The 19,607-nt window shown below is 39.8% G+C and overlaps 1 protein-coding gene across 6 annotated transcripts in view; it reads left to right on the top strand.

Annotated features, from left to right (window-relative positions):
* Nucleotides 1–19,607, top strand: part of LOC101275108 (tyrosine-protein kinase JAK2) — a 375,537-nt gene that overhangs the window by 213,526 nt on the left and 142,404 nt on the right. For 3 of the 6 annotated variants that reach the window (XM_049711311.1, XM_049711312.1, XM_049711310.1), the window contains one exon: nucleotides 1,178–1,256. In XM_049711311.1, coding sequence (XP_049567268.1) covers nucleotides 1,178–1,256 — 79 coding nt within the window. Of the gene's footprint in view, nucleotides 1–240; nucleotides 873–1,177; nucleotides 1,257–19,607 lie in introns of those variants that run through there. The other 3 variants (XM_012536475.3, XM_033404370.2, XM_033404369.2) reach the window with 3 other exon arrangements.

Genomic DNA, 19,607 nt, shown 5'->3' with positions numbered 1-19,607 from the left:
CGGCGTGGCTTACTCATTCCCAGCCGCCTCCGGCCACGCACACGGCCATCTGCGGAGGGCCCAGCCCAGCTCAAGTCTCCCCGCCCGCTCACGCCCAGGGGCCACCGCGGGAATCTCCGCGCACGCTCGCCGGCTTCCCGAGAAGCCACGGTCCTGCGTAGCTAGTCCCCGTCGGCCCCTCCGCGCGCGCCGGGGAAAGCTCGGCTTGGGTGGAGAGGCACACGCGCGCACGCGCAGACCGGGGGCGCACGCCAGGCGCCCGCGCCCGCCCCCGCCCCGCTCCGAGGAGGCCTCAGCCAGCCGTGAACCGGCCGCGGCACCCGAGGCCAACTGGGAGGCTGAGTTGGACGTAAATAGGACGTCCCAGACAGTGTCGCCTGCGGCGCTGAGAAGACGGTGTGGCTTGGGAGAGGGTGGAGACGACGACTGTGACGGGCTTCCCGGCTGCCCGAAGTGGGAGTGGTGTGGGCTGCCGGAAGGAGAGAGGAAGAGGAGCAGAAGGGGGCAAGCAGCGGCCTCCGCTAGCGGCCTCCGCTGACGGCCTCCCGGGGCGCTGAGAGGCTGGGCCGGCTCCCGGCTCGCTCGTCAGTTCGTGCCGCCGCCTCGGCCACTCGGCCCCGGGGCCCGGACTTGCGGCGCGCGTCGGGGCGGAGGGCTGCTATCGCCGCGCAGGGAGAGGCCCGGTCCTCGCCGCCGAGGGATGTGAGTGGGAGCAGAACCCGCACGGGAGGGCCCCCGAGGGCCCAGCCTGGCGGACGCTCGGACCCTTGCCCGCTCCAGGGGCTTCGAAGATCGTGGCCGGGCGGAGGCGCCGGGTAGGAGCAGTCCCTGCGGCCTCGGGGCGCGTCCTCGTCGCCTGATCCGTGCAGCGGGTGGGTGTTATTGCTGCCTGGGCTCCGGCAGCAGTTCTCTCTTCACCCTCCCTCCCACCTCCTGATCCCCGCTTTCCCCTCGCTAGTGGCAGTAAACTTCTCGGCAAGAAAATCCTCCTCTTTAAAAGGGAACCTACAACGGAGTGTCTTGCGTTGATATTTGCATCCTTATGTGTCTGATATTCCTCCTCCCCCTTTACTTATTCCTCTTTAAAATTTTTTAGACATCTGAACAGCCTAGAAAAGAGCATCAATTTCCCCTGGATTTCTGCGGTACTAACTGCTGCTTTTTTTTTTTTTTTTAGGTTTCGGAAGCAGGCAAGGCAACAAGATGTGACCTGTTTCTCTTCTGCAGAAGAGGCCCTTCCTCCCCTTCCCGCGAAGGTGGGTATGCGATCCTGGCTGCTGTCTTTTTTCGCTGCAGTAAAGACGAGGGTGTCTCGAGCTGTTGTGCGTAGGAAGTCCAATGGAAGCGTGTGTCGACGGGCAGGGCTCATTGTCGCTTACTCCTTTGAAAATGGCAGTACTGAACTTTGAATATTGCTCTGGGAGGGTAATTTTGGGGGTTATTGTTGCTCTTGGATCCTTTAAGAAACGTTAGTTGTTTGTTTCTCTGCTGATTGTACATTGTCTTTCTTTGCACAGAAAACGTTGTCCGTTACCCTTTCTCCTCAAGCAGCCAAATATTGTTAATCTTTGAACGAGGAACATTTTCAAGTAATAAGAGATACCTATTGAGAGGACACGTTAGCTGCTCTTGCTGGGGTTTCTGCTACCACACTGAATGCTTCGTGAATGGTTTTATCTGCTTAAGTTTGCTGTGTCGGTTGAATTTACCCATTTTGCTTTCCGGTGGTTATTAATCTGTCGGAAGAAACTCCTTTTCTCTGAATGAAAGGATAGAGGCAGCTGAGTATGTCACAGAGGGGAGGAAGAATGTGGAGAAGGAAACTACAAGTGGGAATAAGAGCGATGACGATTGCTTTTGGTTTCATAATAGGTTTGTACAAGTGAGTTGTTGGGCTATTGCAGATATTCTGATATAACACCCAATAGATATGAAGATGAATAATCAACCTTTGGCCTACCTTTGCCTACCCCCTTCACCTTTTACCACTTTAGGTATAAGAATCGCTTGCTTGTATGTGCACATATCTTTTAGTGTGTAACATATCTGCAAAGCAGATGTGTCCAACATTTGCCTTAACAAGTATTTACCTGTACAGGAAAGCTACAGTACTTGCTGACTAGTTAAGCATATAATGCTTGTTTTGGCTCTGAGTGTCCTGTGTTTGGAGTTATTTAGCATGTTTTAGGGACCTGTTAAGGAATAGTTTGTTTCATTTACTGGTTTTTCCTAGTGATTTGAGACAGGTGTCTCAGGTATAGGATGGGAACATGATCTTTTCTCTACTTCACCTGGTTATTGCTGAAAGGTGAGATACTTTTGAGGCAGAATAGGGAAGGACATTGGCTTTGGGGTCAGATCTGGGTTTGAATTCTGGTGTTCCTGCCACTTAATAGTGGTATTATTTAAAATCTCTTTGAGCCTCACTTTCTTATAAGATTGTTGTGAGGATTGAATAAGATTATGCATGCAAAGTAGTACATTGCTTGGCTACTGTGAAAGTCATGGCTGGGCAGGCAAAGGATATTCAGAGAAGGGCACAATGACTGCATAAGGTGATCTGCCAGTGACCAGTGTTTCTTCCTCTTTAGTATAAGGAGAAAAAGGACTTTTATGTCTTGAAGTGGTTAAGGGGTCTTAGAGCGTTTTTATGGAAAGGTTTGACCCTTATCATCTCTCCGCACCCCCCTCCCCCCCACATTTGTGCCGCCCCTACCAACTGTTGTGCTGCCCTCTTGTGGTTAACCATGCTAATAAGAACTTTCTTTTGCTCCTCTCCCATTATTTTTTATTCTTCTCTTTTTTAGGCCCCTTCCCTTTGCTCCCAGTTTCCCAAACTGTGTGCTGAGGTGGCCTAGAGTGCCATTGAACCCAAGCATGAACTGATAGTTTGAGGTAGTTCACAGTTTCAACATTAGATTGACACATTCCTTTCTACAATGTCATGTTTTGCAAAGCTGTATTTTTAGAGGTTGCTCTGATAAAAAGCAACTACTGTATGAAACAGGATACTACAGTGTCATGTTGTCCAATTTGATTCCAGGTTTGAGGGTTTGTACAGTGTCCAACAAGCACTAAGTTATAAGGACATTAACACTTAAGGGGTTTGAGCCCACCTACTTAAGTATTTCTTTTGGCCTAAGGGTGCTATGAAAAAATTACTAAGACTAAGAATTTCCTAAATGGAGAAAGTTTGGGAACCTTTGCCTTAGGTTTTGGTTGGCTTTTCTGATAAATTTTTTTAAATGGGAAAACTGCATTTTTTAATGTTGGTCACTAATTGATTCCCCTCCCCACCAAAATTATTCATACAATTATTGATACAGCCGGTTATCAATTTATTGATAAAGCCAGTACTAGCTGATCATAGCTTAGTATATTTACTCTCCTATTTAATATCTTTATAGCTTCTGTCTAGCTCTTTCGTTTTAGGCTAATCCTATTGATTGTCATTCTAGTTACTTTCTGGTTTTTCCAGTACTGTTTTTCTACTAGTATTTTTGACCATCTCCTTAAACATAACATACCTTAAATGAAAATCATCTTTTTATACCCCTTTGTAATTTCCTTCTCTCCTAGCCATATAGGCTTTAAATTAGATGTCATCTTTAAACTACCTCTTTCATTTACCTCATATATTAATCCATTCAACATGTCCTATTCATATTTATTTTGTCATTCATATTTCTGCTTCCCCCACTTTTACCACCTGAATCCCGGGACTCTTATCCTCAGCCTAGAATATTGAAAGTCATATCAAACTCTTAGAATCCAGAGTAGTAAGAAATCAGGTTGAAAATGTGGATTGGAATTAGATTATGGATGGTTTTAAGTGCTAGGATGAGAAGAATGTATCAGCACTTTGCTTCATAGGTAATAGACAAGCTTTAAAAGTTTCAGATTGAGAAGGAACTTGCTTAAAAAAGTATTTTAAGAAAATCACAGTGGCACCAGCACTGGGTAGAGTATGAGTTGGAAAGAGAAGTGATAAAGCTAGGAAAATAATCTGGGCCTGAGGTAATGAGGATTTGGCTTTAGTGAAAATAAGACTGGAGAGATGTCACACAAGGCTTAATTCTGGACTGAATCAGAAAGGAGGATGTAGTGCGGGGAGGAAGAGGAGTAATCAAAAATGACTGAAGTTTTGATCCTCAGTGACAGAGGAAATCAAAGAGTGTTGAAACTCTTAAGATATCTGAGAACATGTGCATTAGGAAACCCAGAGAGGTTTAAAAATGTGGCCAAAGTTACTCACCTAATTGGTGACAAAAAGAGAACTAGGGTTTTATTAATGACAGTACTGACAGAAATAGGTATGAGGTATTAGTAGCTGGTTGACGGGATACGGACAACTGGGCTTATATTTTGGATATGTTGAGTTTGAGGTGACAGTGGGGTAAGTAAGTGAAAATAGATAGCCAGACAGTGGGACAATATGACTAGAACGTAATAGAGAAATTTAAGGCTGGAATTGTGCTTAGAGAGAAGAGCAGTGCATCTGAGCTTGAGCCTTGGGAACTGCACATAATTAGAGAATGGGTGAAAGAAGAGGAATTGGCAAAGGCGACAAAGATGGAGCAGTCAGTGTGTGAAGCAGGTGGGTGGGTAGGTTAAGAAGGTGGGATTGATTAACAAGTTTACCATTGTTGATCACTGCCAAGAAGTGAGAAGAATCAGAATTTTAAAAGGTCTTGGGACGTCTCTGGTGGCGCAGTGGTTAAGAATCCGCCTGCCAATGTAGGTGACACGGGTTCGAGCCCTGGTCCGGGAAGATCCCACGTGCCACAGAGCAACTAAGCCCGTGCGCTACAACTACTGAGCATGTATCTAGAACCCTCGAGCCACAACTACTGAGCCCACGTGCCACAACTACTGAAGACCGTGCGCCTAGAGCCCGTGCTCTGCAACAAGAGAAGCCACCACAGTGAGAAGCCTGCACACCACAACGAAGAGTAGCCCCCTTTCGCCACAACTAGAAAAAGCCTGTGCACAGCAACGAACACCCAATGCAGCCAAAAATAAATAAATTAATTAATTTTTAAAAAAAGAAAGAAAAAGTTCTTAAAAATGTGTACTGCTGTCTTTCCTAATATAAAACCTAGAAAAGCAGAAGAAAGAAGAAAATTGCTTATGGTTTCCCCATGCAGAAATAACCATTGCAAATATTTTGTTCTCTCTAGTATAACAAAAAACCGTTGAATTTGACTTTTGGTTGATCAGTGGAGACTTCTATTCAAAACTCTCCATCCCTGGGACTAATGATGAGAATTTTAGACACAATAAAGACTAGGAGGTATTTTTTGACAGAATGTTTGTCATTCATCTGTGTCCTCTCATATCACACTACACAGGGACCCATATTCCTTATGGGCATTAGCCCTACATTTATATTATTTGAATGAGTAGACATCCAGTGGTTAGCATTAGACATTCATTGGTCTGTCAGTTTAGACAACTAACCTCTAGGTGCAATTGTACTGGTAAGATCTGAATAAAATGATAAGGTATTAATTGCTAAAAGGAAAGAGAAATTCTTGGTTGATAACTTATAAAACTGAAGGTAGTATAATTAAGAGTATTCAGATTAGGAAAGGACAAAGGAAGTGTTATCTGTTTTTGAAGCCTGTACAGTATAGCTATTCTAAAGGTGAATGAGGTAGAGATAGTCCATGGGCTATTTATTTTGCTTGAATGAGTATTTTGATCTTCACAAGGACACTCTTCTGCCTTTTTTGGTATCAGTCCTTGGGAATAGGGCATTCATTATTGCTTACTAGGTTATTTTAATAAATTCTGATTATGAAATATGCCAGTAGGTAATATTTTTATAATATAAAAGGTAGTGTGATGTGAGGAAGTACACTGTTTTGGAAGTCAGGGACTGACTGACTGCTGTCAATATGGTGTGTGATTTTGAGCAAGTCACATAATCAGTGAGTCTTGTTTTTTCCTCATTTGCAAAATGAAGGAGTGGACTAAATTTTTTAAAAAACTGTGTACTTTAAAAAGGTGAAATCACATGGTAAAGTGTGTATAAAGTTTAAGAAGTAAATGGTTTAAATGTTTATAACAAAAAACAGCAGCCCCTTGCCTCTGCCCCCCTCCCCGCATCTCTGATTCTTGTTCTCCAGGAAACCACTTTCAAATCTTAAAACAGTGTCTTCTGGTACTTAGCTACATATGTGTAAATAACACAATCCACCATCAATAGGCCCCTTTCCTCCAATTCTGTATCTGTACCTGTACTCTGCCCTTCCCTCCTTTACAATGTATGTACTATTCAGTGTCCCATGTAAGACTTCTTCATCTATTTGGGTAGAGGAAACCATCCCCTTTTGCCTTCAAGGACTTTAGCACTGTATTTCTCTCTCCTTTTCTTGCATTCTCAATTTTTCCCTCTACTGGATCATTTCCATTAGTATGTATTTTAGTTGCTATTACTTTGTGACAAAACCACCCCACAACTTAGTGATGAAAAATAACTACTTTATTAGACTCATATTACGAGTCAGTATTTCAGATAGAGCACACCAGAGATGACTTGTTTCCACTCTACAGTGTCTAGGACCTCAGTTGGGAAGAGTTGCTGGCTGGGGGTAATTTGGAGGTAGAGGGCTAGAATCATCTGGAGGTGTCTTCACTCACATGACTGGTAATTGACACTGGCTGCTGACTCAGATCTCAGCTGGGGCTCTTAACTGGAACATGTACATGTGGCTTGGGCTTCCTTAAAATATCGGGGCCTCAGGGTAGTTGGCTTTCTTACCTGGTGAGTCAGGGTTTAAAAGTGAGTATTTCAGTGAACATGGCGAAGTGGGGGTGGGGAATAGACTGCTTCTTGTGTTACCCAACCAGGTTCCTTTGCCTGATGTGCAGGAAGCCACATGCTGAGATGCTGAGGTTTGCAGCAGAGAAAATGTTTACTCATGGGGCAGCCAAGTGAGGAGACTGGAGAACAAATCTCAAATCTGCCTTCCCGAAAGTGAAGCGCTTGGGATATTTATGGAATAAAGGAGAATGGTGGTCTGAGGCATGGGGAAAGGTGATTGGAAGCAGGAAAAAAGTGCAGTAATTGAAGTTCTGCACAGGCACAACTGAGCTACAGGCTTCTACATGGGGTGCATGTTCAGAAAATGGTGGCATTAGTATGATCTGAGGGTGGAGCTTTGGGTCTTCTGACATGAAAAGGTGATCCAATGGACAATCAGGCAGTCCCAGTTGAATGGGTGGTGGTCTCAGCTGGGTTGAGCTGGTCAAGAACTAGCTCCTGAAAAACAACTTAGGCAAGCATTATTATAGTGACTTGTAGTCTAAGGTGTTATTTATGAGAAAGCTATTGGGAGTTTAGATATATTGCTTGGCTAATGACTGTTAGCTATATGGATTTTAAAATCAACTAAAGGCAGGCGATTAAAAGCAAGTGAGTCAGGTTAGGTTTGGTGGACCTAATCAGGTTAGCCCTTGGTATAAATTGGGGAGTGGCAAGGTCACATTGTGGAAGAAAACATGGGATAGGAGATTTTGTTATGGCTATCTCTGGACAATATTATTGCCATAAATGCCATTTTGCCACACTTCACATCCCTCCTATGTCCAAAATACACTAACCCCTTCCTCAGAGACCTCTAATTCACATCCCATAATGACATCGCTCAAAATCCAGTATCTCATCATTGAAATCAGGTCCAGGTGAAGATGAGGTTCCTTGGGTATGGTTTCTTGAGAATGATTCCTCTATAACTGAAGACCTGTGAAAAGACAAGTAATATGCCCCCACATAATTAAACTACAAGATTGGAAAGGCATGCATTAACTGCATTAGACATTCCTGTTCAAAAAAGAGGGAAAAAAGGAGTCACATGGCATTCTATAGCAACTCCAAAACCTGGCTATGTGCATGATGGCAGTTCCTTGATTAGAGTTCAGTCCTGTTCCCTGGAAGTTGTTCTTAGTGGGCCGTGGCATCTTCTTTTGGTCTTTGGCTTCACCTTCTGAATCATTTTTTTTTTCCCCAGAAGAACTGACCTTGTTTGCCACTGAGTAAGTTTCTGAGCTTGCTTCCTGCCTGTAGTAGTTTGGGGTCCAAATGCCTCCTTTTATTTTATATTATTACTGTCCCTTTCATTCTAAGCTAATGTAACTCCAGTAAAAACTTTGTGGACTTCCTGTGTGTCAGTTCATAGTCTACTCCATCAGACAAAAGTCATACCCACAAATCTGTTTTGAGAGGAACTTTTTGCTACCTTAGGCTTCTGTGAAGCTGCTGTAGAACAATATCCTTAAGATCCTAAGGTGATCTCTTGTTTGAAAGGATCTGTGAGGTACTGATTCAGATCTTTCTGAGGTCTGAACAGTGGTCCCACTCTAGATTTGGTTTTTGCCTTGAGGCCCTTTCTTTAAGAACATTTTGCTGGCTGAAAAGACTGTTTTTAGCCCTTTACATTTCATTGAAATTCCACTCAGAAAGCGAATAGCTCATTTTTTATTTCCTCTTGCTGCTCTTTCACTTATAAAGGCAGATAGAAGAAGCTAGCTGTTTCTTCAACATTCTACCTAGAATCTTCTTAATTTATTAAGTATATGTTTTATTTTCCATGTTACCATAGGTGATAGTTTTGCTAAACTTTACTATATAACAAGGATCTCCTTTTATTTAGCTTTCAATAGTATTTTCCTCTTTTTCCTTTAAGCCCTCACTGACAGCCTCCTTGAGGCCAGTTAAGTTTCCATTAAATCTCTTCAAGGCCCTTTAAATTTGTGAACACAAACTCCAGATGGGTCCCTATCTGTTCCTGGCCTTACTAGAACCGTTCCCTTACCCAGTAGTTCTTTTTTTTTTTTTTTTTCTGATGTATGTGGGCCTCTCACTGTTGTGGCCTCTCCCGTTGCGGAACATAGGCTCCGGACGCGCAGGCTCAGCGGCCATGGCTCACGGGCTCAGCCACTCCGTGGCATGTGGGATCTTCCCAGACCGGGGCACGAACCCGTGTCCCCTGCATCGGCAGGCAGACTCTCAACCACTGAGCCACCAGGGAAGCCCCCCCAGTAGTTCTTAATCAGAATTACCTAGAGGTCTTGTTTACACACAGATTGCTGGGCCCTGTGCCCAGAGTTTCTGATTCAGTAGGTCTGTAGTGGGACCTGAGAATTTGCATTTCTGATAGGTTCCCAAGTGATGCTGATGATGTTGGTTTGGGTACCAAACGGTGAGAGTTACTGATTTAAACCAGGATTTGGCAGTATTTCTCTTAAAGAACAGAGAGTAAATATTTTGGGCTTTTCAGGCAAGATTGTCTCTGATGCAACTACTCAACTCTACCATTGCGGTGCAAAAGCAGCCATAAATGAAGAGACATGTAAAGCTTTATATACAAAACAGGCAGTTTTGTAAAGCTTTCTTTACAAAAACAGGTAACTGTCTGAATTTGACCTGTGAGCTGTAGTTTGCCAATTCCTAATTTATACCATTACTTGACTCCATATTGTCTTCAAGCTACTGCCCCATTTCTACTGCCTTTTGGAGCAAAGCTCTTTGGAAAAGTTGTCTCTATTTGTCTCTTCTTTTTATTCTCTCTTAAAATGTTTATGTCCTGCTACCTGGCTCTTTGGTGGGACTAATGGCGGACTCTGGGAGGGCTCACGCCAAGGAGTACTTCCCAGAACTTCTGCTGCCAGTGTCCTTGACCTCACGGTGAGCCACAGCCACCTGCCACCTCTGCAGGAGACCCTCCAGCACTAGCAGGCTGCACCACAAGACTTGCAGGATCTTAGTTCCCCCACCAGGGATTGAACCTGCGCTCTCTGCAGTGGAAGTGCGGAATCTTTACTACTGGACTGCCAGATGAGGACACCACGTTAGTTAAACTGGCAAAGAAGGATTCAGTCCCAGACAGTTGACTCAGCAAGGTCACCCACCATCCTAGAAGTCTTGCTCCTGGTAGCTGCCAAGCCTACATCTGACTAAATTTAATTCATCTTCTAAAATCTTTTTTAGAAACTCTGAGCCCTGGTCTTGACTATGATGGACAAGTCTTCAAGGAGGATTCCAAACAGAACTAATATGGCACTCAATCTCAACTTAAATATAGAAATGAGCTGAAAAATGGTTCCAGTAAAAGGATTCTTCATGTTGAATAATCAAGCTATTATTATAGCATTATGACAAAGTGAAGACTCATCTTGGTCTAATATTTAACTGAAGGTAAAATCAGAATATTTATGATGACTGGAAATTTATTATAGCTAATTTTTTAAGTACTAGGTTCCCAGAGTTCCTTCAGTAATTTTTCTGGGATACCCTCATCCACCAGAGGGCAGACAGCAGAAGCAAGAAGAACTACAGTCCTGCAGCCTGTGGAACAAAAACCATATTCACAGAAAAATAGACAAGATGAAAAGGCAGAGGGCTATGTATCAGATGAAGGAACAAGATAAAACCCCAGAAAAACAACTTAATGAAGTAGAGATAGGCAACCTTCCAGAAAAAGAATTCAGAATAATGATAGTGAAGATGATCCAGGACCTTGGAAAAAGAATGGAGGCAAAGATTGAGAAGATGCAAAAAATGTTTAACAAAGACCTAGAAGAATTAAAGAGCAAACAATACAATAAATGAAATGAAAACTACACTAGAAGGAATCAATAGCAGAGTAACTGAGGCAGAAGAACGGATAAGTCACCTGGAAGACAGAATGGTGGAATTCACTGATGGGAGCAGAATAAAGAAACAAGAATGAAAAGAAATGAAGACAGCCTAAGAGACCTCTGGGACAACATTAAACAGCAACATTCGCATTATAGGGGTCCCAGAAGAAGAGAGAGAGAAAGGACCCGAGAAAATATTTGAAGAGATTATAGTGGAAAACTTCCCTAACATGGGAAAGGACATAGCCATCCATGTCCAGGAAGTGCAGAGAGTCCCATACAGGATAAACATAAGGAGGAACACGCTGAGACACATAGTAATCAAATTGGCAAAAATTAAAGACAAAAATTATTGAAAACAGCAAGGGAAAAACAACAAATAACATACAAGGGAACTCCCATAAGGTTAACAGCTGATTTCTCAGCAGAAACTCTAGAAGCCAGAAGGGACTGTCATGACATATTTAAAGTGATGAAAGGGAAGAACCTACAACCAAGATTACTCTACCTGGCAATGATCTCATTCAGATTCGATGGAGAAATCAAAAGCTTTACAGATAAGCAAAAGCTAAGAGAATTCACCACCATCAAACCAGCTCTACAGCAAATGCTAAAGGAACTTCTCTAAGTGGGAAACACAAGAGAAGAAAAGGACGTACAAAAACAAACTGAAAACAATTAAGAAAATGGTAATAGGAACATACATATCGATAATTACCTTAAACGTGAATGGATTAAATGCTCCAGCCAAAAGACACAGGCTTGCTGAATGGATACAAAAACAAGACCCATATGTATGCTGTCTACAAGAGACCCACTTCAGACCTAGGGACACATACAGACTGAAAGTGAGGGGATGGAAGAATATATTCCATGCAAATGGAAATCAAAAGAAAGCTGGAGTAGCAATACTCATATCAGATAAAATAAACTTTAAAATAAAGAATGTTACAGGAGACAAGGAAGGACACTACATAATGATCAAGGGATCAGTCCAAGAAGAAGATATAACAATTATAAATATACATGCACCCAACATAGGAGCACCTCAGTACATAAGGCAACTGCTAACTGCTCTAAAAGAGGAAATCGATGTTTAACACAATAATAGTGGGGGACTTTAACACCTCACTTACACCAATGAACAGATCATTCAAACAGAAAATTAAGAAGGAAACAAGCTTTAAATGAAACAATAGACCAGATAGATTTAATTGATATTTATAGGACATTCCATTTCAAAACAGCAGATTACACTTTCTTCTCAAGTGCGCATGGAACATTCTCCAGGATAGATCACATCTTGGGTCACAAACCAAGCCTCAGTAAATTTAAGAAAACTGATACCATATCAAGCATCTTTTCTGACCACAACGCTATGAGATTAGAAATCAATTACATGGAAAAAAATGTAAAATACACAAACACATGGAGGCTAAAAGTACGTTACTAAATAACCAAGAGATCACTGAAGAACTCAAAGAGGAAATCAAAAAATACCTAGAGACAAATGACAATGAAACCACGATGATCCAAAACCTATGGGATGCAGCAAGAGCAGTTCTAAGAGGGAAGTTTATAGCTATACAAGCCTACTTCAAGAAACAAGAAAAATCTCAAATAAACAATCTAACCTTACACCTAAAGGAACTAGAGAAAGAAGAACAAACAAAACCCAAAGTTAGCAGAAGGAAAGAAATCATAAAGATCAGAGCAGAAATAAATGAAATAGAAACAAAGAAAACAATAGCAAAGATCAATAAAAATAAAAGCTGGTTCTTTGAGAAGATAAACAAAATTGATAAACTGTTAGCCAGACCCATCAAGAAAAAGAGGGAGAGGACTCAAATCAATAAAATTAGAAATGAAAAAGGAGAAGTTACAACAGACACCGCAGAAATACAAAGCATCCTAAGAGACTACTACAAGCAACTCTGTGCCAACAAAATGGACAACCTGGAAGAAATGGACAAATTCTTGGAAAGGTATAACCTTCCAAGACTGAACCAGGAAGAAATAGAAAATATGAACAGACCAATCACAAGTAATGAAATTGAAACTGTGATTAAAAATCTTCCAACAAACAAAAGTCCAGGACCAGATGGCTTCACAGGTGAATTCTATCAAACATGTAGAGAAGAGCTAACACCCATTCTTCTTGAGCTCTTCCAGAAAATTACAGAGGAAGGAACACTCCCAAACTCATTCTATGAGGCCACCATCACCCTGATGCCAAAACCAAACAAAGATACTACAACAAAAGAAAATTACAGACCAATATCACTGATGAATATAGATGCAAAAATCCTCAACAAAATACTAGCAGACAGAATCCAGCAACACATCAAAAGGATCATACACCATGAGCAAGTGGGATTTATCCCAGAGATGCAAGGATTCTTCAATATACGCAAATCAATCAATGTGATACACCATATTAACAAATTGAAGAATAAAGACCATATGATCATCTCAATAGATGCAGAAAAAGCTTTTGACAAAATTCAACACCCATTTATGATAAAAACTCTGCAGAAAGTGGGCATAGAGGGAATCGATGTCAACATAATAAAGGCCATATACTGCAAACCCACAGCAAACATCATTCTCAATGGTGAAAAACTGAAAGCATTTCCTCTTAAGATCAGGAACAAGACAAGGATGTCCACTCTCATCGCTGTTATTCCACATAGTTTTGGAAGTCCTAGCCACGGCAATCATAGAAGAAAAAGAAATAAAAGAAATACAAATTGGAAAAGAAGAAGTAAAACTGTTTGCAGATAACATGATAATATACTTAGAGAATCCTAAAGATGCCACCAGAAAACTATTAGAGCTAATCAATGAATTTGGTAATGTTGCAGGATACAAAATTAATGCACATAAATCTCTTGCATTTCTATACACTAATGATGAAAAATGTGGAAGAGAAATTAAGGAAACTCTCCCATTTACCATTGCAACAAAAAGAATAAAATACCTAGGAATAAACCTACCTAGGGAGACAAAAGACCTGTATGCAGAAAACTATAAGCCACTGATGAAAGAAATTAAAGATGACATAAACAGATGGAGAGATATATCATTTTCTTGGATTGGAAGAATCAATATTGTGAAAATGACTATACTACCCGAAGCAATCTACAGATTCAATGCAATCCCTATCAAATTACCAGTGGCATTTTTTTACAGAACTAGAACAAAAAATCTTAAAATTTGTATGGAGACACAAAAGACCCCGAATAGCCAAAGCAGTCTTGAGGGAAAAAAACGGAGCTGGAGGAATCAGACTCCCTGACATCAGACTATACTACAAACCTACAGTAATCAAGACAATATGGTACTGGCACAAAAACAGAAATAAAGATCAATGGAACAGGACAGAAAGCCCAGAGATAAACCCACGCAGCTATGGTCAACTAATCTATGACAAAGGAGACAAGGATATACAATGGAGAAAAGACAGTCTCTTCAGTAAGTGGTGCTGGGAAAACTGGACAGCTACATGTAAAAGAATGAAATTAGAACACTCCCTAACACCATCCACAAAAATAAACTCAAAATGGATTAGAGACCTAAATGTAAGCCCGAGCAGTATAAAACTCTTAGAGGAAAACATAGTCAGAACATTCTTTGACATAAATCACAGCAAGATATTTTTTGATCCACCTCCTAGAGTAATGGAAAGAAAAAGAAAAAGAAACAGATGGGACCTAATGAAACTTAAAAGCTTTTGCACAGCAAAGGAAGCGATGAACAAGACGAAAAGACAACCCTCAGAATGGGAGAAAATATTTGCAAATGAGTCTTCAAAGGATTAATCTCCAAAATATATAAACAACTCATGCAGCTCAATATTAAAAAACCAACCCAATCCAAAAATGGGCAGAAGACCTAAATAGACATTTCTCCAAAGAAGACATGTAGATTGTCAAGAAGCACATGAAAAGCTGCTCAACATCACTAATTATTAGAGAAATGCAAATCAAAACTACAGTGAGGTATCACCTCACACCAGTTAGAATGGGCATCATCAGAATATCTACAAACAACAAATGCTGGAGAGGGTATGGAGAAAAGGGAACCCTCTTGTACTGTTGGTGGGAATGTAAATTGATACAGCCACTATGGAGAACCATATGGAGGTTCCTTAAAGAACTAAAAATAGAATTACCATATTACCCAGCAATCCCACTACTGGGCATATACCCAGAGAAAACCACAATTCAAAAAGACACATGCACCCCAATGTTCATTGCATCACTATTTACAATAGCCATGTCATGGAAGTAACGTTAAATGCCCTTCAACAGACGAATGGATAAAGAAGTTGTGTTACATATATACAATGGAATATTACCCAGTCATAAAAAGGAACTAAATTGGGTCATTTGTAGAGACATGGGTGGATCTAGGGATTGTCCTACAGAGTGAAGTAAGTCAGAAAGAGAAGAACAAATATCGCATATTAATGCATAGATGTGGAACCTAGAAAATCATACAGATGAACCGGTTTGCTGAGCAGAAATTGAGACACAGAAGTAGAGAAAAAACATATGGACAGCAAGGGGGGAAGTGGTGGGGGGTGGGGGTTGTGGTGTGATGAATTGGGAGATTGACATGTATTCACTGATGTGTATAAAATGGATGACTAATAAGAAAAAAATAATTTTTCTGATCTTAAAAAAAAAGTTATGTGCTTTTTGAACAGGTAGCACATTTAAATGTTTTAAAATTCAAAAAGTAGTATTTTTGTACATAAGTCAGTTTGTGTGTATGTGACCATAAATATAGGTTAAATAAATAGAAGAGGAATTGCTTATTTAAAAGTGGTATGTGTTATTAATTTCAATAAATATTGCCAAATTTATCTCCATAGAAATGCCAATTTATACTTTTCTACACTTTTCAGATGGTTTGATCTTTGCCAATTTGAGATGTGAAAAATGGAATCTCATTATAATTTTAACTTTAAATTTTCTTTTTCTGGGAGCTGTTCACTCTCATCCTGGCTCATTTTCTGTTGGGTTGTTGACCTTTTACTTTGATTTGTGAGAGTTTTTTTTATACTAGGGAAAAAGGCTCTGTGTTTGGGAAATGCATTGTAAATATTTTCTCCACGTTGTATTTTTATCTTTTTTGCCTCTCTTTATAGTGTGATTTCTTTTGCCATGCATATGTTTTTTTTCATTTTTTTCAGTCCTTTCTTTCAGTTATCAGTCTTTTATTTTGTTTTTAATCATACTTCATTAGGTTCCTCTCATCCCTGAAATCATGTTTTTGAAACTTTCCCATGTTTTCTTGATTCAGCTGGTATTTATATTGGTGAATGGTATAAGGTGGAATCCAACCTTTTCCTTCAGATCATTGTCTGATTGTTCCAACACTATCTGTTGAATAATCCGTCTTTTCTCTGCTGTTGTGAAATGGTAGTGTTTTAAACTGTGTATATAGTTGGGTCTATTTCCTGACTTCGTTTGTTTCAACAAAGGCTTCTGTGAAACTGTACTGTGAGTTCTAGCTCAGGGAATATTTCTATTAGTTTCTTCATTTTCAGGTCCTATATAGTATTTGGCATGCAGGAGGTATTCAAATGTTTGAAAATAAAATGAAGAAGTCAACAATTTAGAGACATAAGCAGATCTTTGTGTCAATTATGCAATTTAATTATTCTATTTAATTTCCCTGTTTATTGTTTTTTTTAAAAAAATATTTATTTATTTATTTGGCTGAGCCACGTCTTAGTTGTGGCACACCAGGTGTTTGTTGTGGCATGTGGGGTCTTTAGTTGCAGCATGTGGGATCTAGTTCCCTGACCAGAGATCAAACCTGGGCCCCCTGCTTTGGGAGCGTGGAGTCTTAGCCACTGGGCCACCAGGGAAGTCCTGTTTTTCGTATTTTTAAACTTGGATCTGAGTTTGGTTTTTCCGTTTCTCTTTTACCTTTTTTTTTTTGGCTTTATTGTGAGGTCTTATTTTTTGTATTTGATGAATGGATTTTTGCTAACTTAAGATCTTTTCTTCTTTTCCTAATCTATTTTTGGCCTTTAATTATTAATAATTTAACAATGGTTAAATTGTGGTTTTATCTGTATCAAATTTGCATACCAAGAGAAGTTTGTCATTTCATAATGGCAGTCCATAGCCTAGGGTGAATCATTTGAGAACTGGAATACCCAAGGAAAAATTAATTTAAGGGCTGATTATTACATCTGTGATAATTGACCAGAACAGAAAAGATAGAATTAAAGGTGAGTCTGGATTTTATAACTTAATATTTTAAAAAACTGAACTTAGAATAATGTTTTTTAAGCTTTTGTAACGGATGGATACTACTTTGTATATAAAATATATATAAACAAGAGAATCAGAGTAGTAGCCTGTCCTGTTAAAAAATATTATTCCTGCTTTTACCCCCAACTCTCCTTCCCACAGACTTTTTTAAGGCAAATATTCAGTGATAATTGGAATATATTTATTACCTGGAACATTTTAAATTATTAATAATAAAATAAGTACGCCTTTCATTGTAATAAGTTTCACAGTGCGGCTGATTATGGTGGTCAGTAAAAATACCATTGTATTAGGAATAGTCTTCATGGTAGGAGTTATTTCTCTCCTTTGATACTACTTTCCTTCCTCTACCTCTCACCCTTTGTTTATAGGCAACCATTAGATATATTGGTTTAACAAAGGTTTAACTTGGAAAGATTTGTTTGGAGAGGATTTCAGTACTTGGGGAATGACCAGAGAAGAAAATAGTAAATTATGGTACAAGTTCGTTTGATTTATGATGGTTAATGTGGAAGTGGAAATCCATCCAAAATAGAAAATACGTAAGTGTCTAGAAAATTAAATTTCATTTCCAGGTTTATGTATTCCTGATTCTTGTTTAGGCATAAGTGGTTTATTTTTTATCTGACGCATTATAATCTTTACAGAATTATTTCATTAGAATGTCTAAAATAGTATTCTTCTAAAATGGTAGTATTTTAAAAATCAGTATGAACTTAAATTCATACTGATCTAAATAACTTTAGATTTTTTGAATGTCAATAGCAAAAAATAGTGTTAAGTACTTCAGTAGTAGAATTAGTTAAGTATTCTGTGCAATTTTATTTTCTATAGGCAAACTCATCGCTTGTTAATACAAAAAAATTTCTTGGTAGTATAAGCTTGGAGTATGATGGTTTTGAAATGAAATCTTAAGGGTCACTCCTCCCCTCCCCCACGATGCACAGCACTTTCAGAGATCTATTCAAAGACTTTCCCCCATCTTTATTTTCACCTTTTCCTATGTAGTCATCATGAAGCGTGATTCTGAGGAGTGGCTCAAAATGTGTTCCTAGGACGAAAAATAGGGGAAGGAGATAAATTTGCTGAAGAATTTACATTTTCTCTGCTTTCTATTCGTATATAATCCATGGCATCAAGTTTCTTAGGAGATCTTTTAAATTATTGCTTGTCATGCATATATTTCTGTGACTGGCCCAGGGTAAAATGATGAAGTTTGACTTCATTGTCCTTTAAATGTGTACCTGTTCTCATCCTTTTCTTCTCTAAAACCTCAGAGTTGAGTAAGTATTCATCTCAAATCCCTTGCTTCTAATGTGAAAGAATCATGATGTTGTTTTAAAATACATACATTTGCATATGTTTTATGTACGGTTTTAAGAGTCAATATTAGAGTAATGTACATGTGTTGAACAATATCTCTTCAAACAGAAAAAGTCAGGGGCATAAACGTGGTCATCTAAAAATTACATTCACGGGGGCTTCCCTGGTGGCGCAGTGGTTGAGAGTCTGCCTGCTGATGCAGGGGACGCGGGTTCGTGCCCCGGTCCGGGAAGATCCCACATGCTGCGGAGCGGCTGGGCCTGTGAGTCATGGCCGTTGAGCCTGCGCGTCCGGAGCCTGTGCTCCACAGTGGGAGAGGCCACAACAGTGAGAGGCCCGCGTACCGCAAAAAACAAACAAAAACAAAACAAAAAAACAAATAAAAATTACATTCGTCAATCAAAGGGGAAAAAAAGATTACAGGTCCTTTAGTGATTGGTTTAATAAATTGCTTAATTTTAGTATCTTTCTGGATGTTTAATTTAATTTAATTTTTTTGCACTTAATGGTTTTTAAAAAAAATTTTATTGGGGATATAGTTGATTTACAGTGTTGTGTTAGTTTCAGGTGTACAGCAAGTGAATCTGTTATACATATATCCACTCTTTTTTAGATACTTTTCCCATATAGGCCATTACAGAGTATTGAGTAGAGTTCCTGTTCTATACAGTCGGTCCTTACTAGTTATCTGTTTTATATATAGTAGTGTGTATGTGTCAATCCCAATCTTTCAGTTTATCCCTCCCCCCTGCCTTATCCCCTGGTAACCATAAGTTAATTTTCTACATCTGTAACTCTATTTCTGTTTTGTAGATAAGTTCATTTGTAGCCTTTTTTAGATTCCACATATAAGTACTATCATATGATATTTGTCTTTCTCTGACTTACTTCACTCAGTATGACAATCTCTAGGTCCATCCATGTTGCTGCAAATGGCATTATTTTGTTCTTTTTTATGGCTGAGTAATATTCCATTGTATATATGTACCACATCTTCTTTATCCATTCCTCTGTTGATGGACATTTAGGTTGCTTCCATGTCTTGGTGGCTATTGTAAATAGTGCTGCAATTAACATTGGAGTGTGTGTATCTTTTTGAATTATGGTTTTCTCTGGGTGTATGCCCAGGAGTGGGATTGCTGTATCATATGGTAGCTCTATTTTTAGTTTTTTAAGGAACCTCCATACTGTTCTTCATAGTGGCTGTACCAGTTTGCATTCCCATCAACAGTGCAAGAGGATTCCCTTTTCTCCACACCCGCTCCAGCATTTATTGTTTGTAGATATTTTGATCATGGCCATTTTGACTGGTGTGAAGTGATACCTCATTGTAGTTTTGATTTGCAT

The sequence above is a fragment of the Orcinus orca genome, chromosome 6, assembly GCF_937001465.1.
Source record: "Orcinus orca chromosome 6, mOrcOrc1.1, whole genome shotgun sequence".
NCBI lineage: Eukaryota > Metazoa > Chordata > Mammalia > Artiodactyla > Delphinidae > Orcinus > Orcinus orca.
The sequence above is the reverse complement of the archived record's forward strand: the minus strand, read 5'-3'. Positions and strand labels throughout refer to the sequence as shown.